The following is a 7,051-nucleotide window of genomic DNA, read 5'->3' as shown; positions in this document are numbered from 1 at the left end:
TTTTAGCACCTTGATCCTTCAGGAACTGCCTGCATCCTTGCCACATTTGCATTGACGTGCACCAGGAGGAACCTGAGACCTGCTGCACCAGCATAGGGTCTAACAGCTGGTTTACACCTCATTTATTTAACATCAAGAGTGCTTAATGGCCAAGCATTAAAACAAACTGTTAAAATAATTATTTAGGAATTTATCTTCGACTTCGACTTCCTACTACTTTATTTCTGTATATTTTATTCCTTTTTTTTTTTTTTTGCCTGTCCCGTTTGGCTCTTTTGCCATCAGAATTATTGTCTAAAGGCAAAGAAAGATGCCCAACGGATTTACTTTACCAAATGGACCATCCCAGCCTTGCCATAATGGTCCATTTGATTCACCTTTTATTGTTTATTTTATTTTCACTTGCTGAATACGGGACAGACTTGACTGGAGGAAAGAAGGGGAGAAAGAAAGAGGGAAAGAGAAACAGCTGAGAAGAGGGACGGGGGAGAAGGGCAAAAAACAAAAACCAACAGAACGGGCAGGAAAGAAAAAAAGCATACACTCAAAAAACAGATTCAGGTCCTTCTTTCAAAGAACACATACAAATTTTGTTAGTTGTTCATAAATGTAATTAAAAACTACCAAATTAATTTGATTTTCTTTGTATAAACCTAAAATTATTCTAAACCAGCAGAGGCTGATTCTGAACACAAAATGAATGAGTTTGTTGGGGCACTGGGGGTAGGAGGAGTACATTTTTGCACTTAAGTATTTGTAAACTCAAAGAAATAAATTCAAGCCGGCTTTAAGCTTAAACATTTTTTTTAATCTCACTCAACGCAAATGTAGCACTCCAGCGTTACTGCAATTATTATTCGTGTGGTGAACCTAAATTATTTTCTCTCAAAGCAGTCTTTGTCACAAGAACACAAAGTTATTGAGTTACACAACGGTCCGCCTTCTTTGAAAATTTTGCGCTCTTTCAGGATCACCTAAATGAATGCAGCTGCTCTTCGCCTCTCTGTACTTTTTGGATAAAACTACACCTTCAGGTAAGGTAACATATTATTTTTTCATATATCCAATTGTGTATTTCTTTATCAGCTAAATCTATGGCAATGCTATTTATCATAGAAGCTTGTAACAGTTGTTTTTTGAACTTTTGGTGGTGCTACCATTCTCTTCTCTGCTTGAATACTATTTTTTTTGACAATATAGCCAGGTCTTTTCAAAAGTGCCTTGTTTTAGAGGAGAAATTGTGTAGCTGCCAACTTTTAAGTACTTGGAGCGTGTGCTAGCTTATTAGCAGCTAGCCATTGTGCTCAATGAAAGATGATGTCCTATAGCTAACTTCTTTCTTACTGTTTTCTTTTTTATAATCTAATAATGTGGTATTCTGTGTTTATTATTATATAATGCCATTTTCTAGTAGAAAGTATCGTTTTGAGGTGTCTTTAAAAGCACTACATAGTTTACTGAGGGTGCTACCAAAAGCGAACCATGTGGCCGGAAGAGTAACTGCAGGCAGCACAATGCGCACTCCTGTGACGTTCAAACCTATTTATTATTATAAAAGATTTCGGCTACGTCCACACTTACACAGGTATTTTTGAAAACGGAGATTTTCCGTTATCGTTTTAAAAAATAATCCCGTCCACAGGTAAACGCAAAAATGAAGGAAAACGCTGCTAGGAACATGCCAAAGCAACAGGTGGCGCTATATTCCTAAACTCAGCTACAAACAGTTTAGGTCTTGACAAACTTCACTGATGGTTCAAATGTTTAGCAACTTTCAGTGTGTTGATTCAGCAGTCTGTATTTAAACTTCTAGTTTATTATATTTGTGTATGTTTTATTTCCAGGTGAATGCAGAGTTCCTGCAGATCACTACAAAACCCCTGCAGGCGAAGTTCTTGGCTCAGCTGGACAATTTAACAGACAAGCTGATGCAAATTTTTGAGGGGAGCAAAGGGCCAAAAGATCAAGGATATCATGGCGATCAGTAGTTTGGTCAGTACTAATGATAAACCCATCAATTAAATGCAATCAATCAATTACATTTTTTTCACCTTTTTTTTTTCCACCCTTGCATTAGTGTGATGACATCGACATAAAGAGGGAGCATACTCTTAAAAGCCTGGTGATCTACTTTAATGAAGATCCAGACCTACTGTTCAAGGAGTATCTGGTACGCTTATCACACTTTATTTTCTAGCTTCAATTTGAGTTAGGTTCATCGCACACAAAATGCTCATATATTCAAATAAGACAATATAATTGTGAAATATGTATTATTCTTAATAGTCATTGTTGAAACTTGTACTGGAGAGCACCTTTTAAGGGGACAGATTCAGTAAAAATTCAATTGTTCATTTTTTTGGGGCTGCCATGAAAGTATCAACTGCCTCTATAAACATGGTAAATGTGAAGAAAACATTCATCCACTTTCTGTCAGTGTTTAAATTCAGTTTATTTATATAGCGGTATATCACAACAACAGTCATCTCAAGGCACTTCATAAAGTAAACACTCCAATGAAGTTCAGTTAATTATGTCAATTAGTAAAAAGTCTTCTATATAAGGAACACAGCAGACTGCATCGAGACACTGACTAGTGTCACTGGCGTTACAGCGATCTTCTGGTTTCCGGAATAATGTGCCTAAAACAAGCTGTTTCAAAAGGTCCCCAATTGTCATGAAATAAGGGAAAGTGACCCAGCCCACACACACACACACACACACACCTACACCTATAGACACTTGAGGAGCTGCTCCTCTATTTCAAGCCCCTCCCAAAGGGAGGTACATAATACCTAAACCCAAAATATTGATAGGAAACAGATTGACGGGTTTTATTCATGTTTGGAGTGTTTATAGAGGCAGTAGAGACCCATGTTTCAGCACAAAAGGATACAAAGCTGAGTTTTGCATAATATTTCCCCTTCCAAGTGACAGAGCCCTTAAACCTGAAACATCCTGTTTTTCAGACCTCCACTGAGGATGAATGGTTGAGATCCACTGCAGCAACTGTCATGGGTATTTACACCATCAGAAGAGAAGGCGTTCAGGAGCCAGAGGATGTTGCAGTTGTCATTGAAGGTACTACAGTTATGAACAACCTCGGTAGTGTCATCATGGCATTCATCGTTCTCTTTGGACTGATTTATGCACTTGATCTGAGCTATCCAAATGACCTCAAGTACACTTTCGAGTTTTGTCAGAAGATTTTAATGAATCTGGATGGACAAAGGCTCAGTACAAATGCAACAAATGAAATTGAAGATGTTTGCTTAGGCAAACAAGACCCCAGCACAAAATTTGATTTTGGCCTTTTTATCTCTTTTGTTCAAACTGTGACCTTTTTTTTTCCTTTTTTTTTGAAAAATAGAAGTTGTCTATTTTTGTCTGCTGTTCTGTTGTGAGTGATGTAACCTTTAATCTATACTACTATAGATGGATAAAAGGACTGTGGGAATTTAGCTCAAAAAAAGTTTAATGGTTGTAACTTGAATTGCAATGTTTAGTAGGTTATCATTGTGAATTTGCTGAAAACCTACCTGCAAGTGTCACTATAAATATATATACAATGATTCTTACGTGAAATTGGATTTTACAAATTCCAGTTTGTTTTCAGTCTTGCCTAGTAATACAAAGGTGTGTGATTTTCAGATTTGATATTCATTTCAAATGTAAGGCACTTTTTTGTGAGCACTTTGATTTTGTTAAGGTTAATTTGACCATGTGAAATGTATGTTTATTCACAAAACATTCTGTTTCTGCTTTTAATTCAAGTGAATAAAACTGAGTTGAAAAAACAAATTTATTTTGTCATTATTTTAATAATTAAATTAGTTTTCTGGTAATTAAAATTATGATTTAGTTGGACTTGAAATAATCATTTCAATTCGAAAGAAAATCTAGCTCAAATGAATGACATTGTATTGAGTTGAACCAACCAAAACCTTTCACATCTTATTAATGTAATTTTTTTCCTTTTAAATGTGTTTAAGAAATTGTGTTCTACTGACTCAATTTAATTAAATTGTCATGATGTATGTAGATTTGGTTGAACCAAAATAAATGTATTACGTGGAAAACCTGCCATCAATCAAATTGAGTTCATCCAATGACTAATTTTTATGAGTGTATATCAATCACCTGGATCACCTGTTGAGAAAGAAAAAAGAAAACAAGCAGAAGAGAACAAGAGTAATAGAATAAACAACATCACAATGATATATGGGAATATGACAGTAAATACTAAATATTAAACATTATTGTGCAGCGCATAAGATCAACAGAACACAGTGTATATTTTATAAGTATAAGTATATTTTATTCCAACAGTGCTGCAGGAAAGAAAAATCTGTAAAGGCAGAGAGTTGGCACTATTCCCTCAGCATTTTCACAAATCACACCAAAGGTGAAGTATTGATATCAAGCAGTAAACCAAAATATGTGTTCCATCACAGAAATATAACAGCAAAATATTTTCAGGGAACTCCCTCACATCCTATTTTTATCCCACTGGCCTCCTTACAAGGGAGTGGAAAGGAAAAGTAAGCACACATACTTAATCACAAGGAAGTCACAGGGCAGTTGAAGCAAGCGAAAGCAGACCGAAGATGCAAGGTGAGCACTGCTTGTTTGCCAATTTTAACAAAAGCTACACATTTTTAAAACAGGTTGTAAACGTAAAGATTTTTGTTAAACATATTTTTAGCTCCTCTTTCAAAGGGAATTCCCCATCTTGAGACAGTTCACACTCTTGACTCAGTGTCTTCATAGTTTTGCGGTTCAGAGCTTTTATTGATTTTATACACTCCTGATTACATGATTTTCCCCCCTGTTTTCATATCCCACATAAATTTCCCAGTGTTGTTGCTGCTGATCCTGCTAATTCTGTCTTCAGCCAGTTCTCATGACATTGAGAACACTACACAGCAGAAAGACGGTAAGCACAAACTGTCAGCAGAAATTTGGTAAATTATATGCTTATAATCAAATGTCTGACAGCAAAGGTTAATAACTTAATTTCATACTGTTTCAAACAGGTTTAAAAGTAATAGGTATAGTGTGCCAAACAGACATAGAGCACAACGCCCAAGCAGTATATACTTGTATTATAAAACACAGAAGCAGAATATAAATATTTATTTGGAGTTGGGCCCAGCTCTTGGATAACATCTGGAAAGGAAATTCCGTTCCAAGAAAAGAGCAGAAAAACAACCCCTCCCTCCCTTCCCTCTTATATTGAGTTAGGTTACCAACACATGTTGTCACAATCACATTTTAGGAAAAAAGTAGAAGTAAAATATTAAGGAAATATTATAATATTTCCTTAATAGTATAATAAGGAAATACACAGAAGTAAAATGATAATATATCATGATTATGTATTTTTTTTCCTATTGATGCTGTATAATGATGCTCTTATATGTTGTATTTCGATAGCACCTGGTCATCAAGCAAAATGATGCAAATGAAAGCAATTAATAAAAATCTCAAAAATCTTTATACTGCTACTTTTACTCTGGTGGTTAATGATTTTTTCATCATTTTACTTTTTGTGTGCTTGCATTTTAAAATTTCATGCTTGTCCTTTTCCTTTTTTTATTATCCACTTTTATCCACATGAACAGATTCCAGTGGCATCCCTCCAACTGCAGTGAACAGACTGATGCTAACAAATCTGCCACTTCTAAGTGTTCATAACTTCAGACAGAAGAGGCAAGTTCAGTCTTCCTCCGTTGTCCCTATGAATGGCACTAACCTGATGTGGGTGACCTGGAACAACTCTCTTCCTAATCATACCGTCTCACTTTACAATGGCTATACTAATCGAGTTGATTATATTTGTAAGTACAAGTGTGACGCTGGCTTTTATACGCCCGGAAAGGGTCGATATTGCTACTATCCTAGTGCAATAGAAAAGAGAGGTTTTCCATTTGAAATATTGGTTAACAAAGACAACTTTGAGATCCTGGAGTGGAAGGCTGGTTCGTATGGTTCAGTACCGAAGAATTCAGTCTGGACCTGCCCAGGGAAGCAAATATATGTGGGCAAGAACCAATATGGACTGGGGAAGGTGTCCACTCAAGATAAGGCTTTCTACTTGCCTTTTAACAAAAGAGAACATTGGTACAACAACTATGAGGTCCTGACCATCAGTGAAAATGTAATCAGCCAGACGATTTACAATGTCAGATACAACAAGGATCATTCTGAAATCTTCAAATTTCCTCCTGAGGTCATGCATGAAGCAACCATGAGCAACTATGAATGTCACCCAGTAGTGAAAACAGAGACACTCTCAAAGACATATGAGGTGCAGCAGAGGTGGGACTTCACCTTTTCTATCAAGTTCGGGACTAAAACAACCATTAAGGCTGGCATTCCATTCACTGTGAGAGGAACTGTTGAAGTCAGCACAGAGGTGCAGTTTCAGTTTACAAAGGGAGCCACTGTGACAGAGAGTATGACTGACACTGCCTCTGTGGTGCTTACCGTGCCACCAAACCACTCCTGTAAATTTTCCACTGTTCGGCACAAAGAAAAAGTTGAGATGTCATTCACAGCACTCCTCAGGCGTACTTATGGTGATGGAAAGATCCACACAACTTCAATCATTGGGACATATGACAGCATTCAGGTTGGAAAAATCCAGGCTGTGGTCGATCGATGTGAACTTCTAGTAAAATTCAAGCCTTGTCCAGTCCAATGCAAATCCAGTGTGATGTCTGATAATGTACACCTTGTTTTTCTTCTCTTTACATCATTTTCCTGTTCATACAGGATTTGAATCAGTATGCGGTGACCTTTGCTGTTGTCCATTGGCATTGAATTAGACTGAAACAGCAAATTATTAGATTAGTTTTTGTTTACCAACTTTTATGCAAACCTTTCTAATGACTGTAAACACCTATGAGCTATATCATTCCTTCATGTTAGCTTCACTTTTTAGACCTGGAAATGACGATATTGTTTTACCATTTATTGTATGTTTATGACAGGAAACACACTCTTGATATTACCTGTTTTACAAACCATAGCAGATGCTAGCAATGTA

At 36.4% G+C, this 7,051-nt stretch overlaps 1 protein-coding gene and 1 long non-coding RNA gene across 2 annotated transcripts; both read left to right on the top strand.

Annotated features, from left to right (window-relative positions):
- The first annotated feature begins 362 nt into the window (after window positions 1–362).
- Window positions 363–3,780, top strand: LOC308403744. Its single transcript, XR_013972964.1, has 4 exons — window positions 363–1,034; window positions 1,845–1,992; window positions 2,078–2,170; window positions 2,970–3,780. It is a non-coding gene; the product is annotated as an uncharacterized lncRNA (long non-coding RNA).
- An 827-nt stretch (window positions 3,781–4,607) lies between these two features.
- Window positions 4,608–6,784, top strand: LOC308404374 (natterin-3-like; the record flags this gene model as incomplete). Its single annotated transcript, XM_080894397.1, has 3 exons — window positions 4,608–4,614; window positions 4,859–4,936; window positions 5,625–6,784. 3 exons carry the CDS (start codon window positions 4,608–4,610, stop codon window positions 6,782–6,784), a joined length of 1,245 nt encoding a protein of 414 aa, XP_080750523.1.
- Window positions 6,785–7,051: the final 267 nt, after the last annotated feature.

The sequence above is a fragment of the Rhamphochromis sp. 'chilingali' genome (assembly GCF_963969265.1).
Source record: "Rhamphochromis sp. 'chilingali' genome assembly, chromosome: 10".
Lineage (NCBI taxonomy): Eukaryota > Metazoa > Chordata > Actinopteri > Cichliformes > Cichlidae > Rhamphochromis > Rhamphochromis sp. 'chilingali'.
This window is presented reverse-complemented; position numbering and strand designations above follow the sequence as displayed.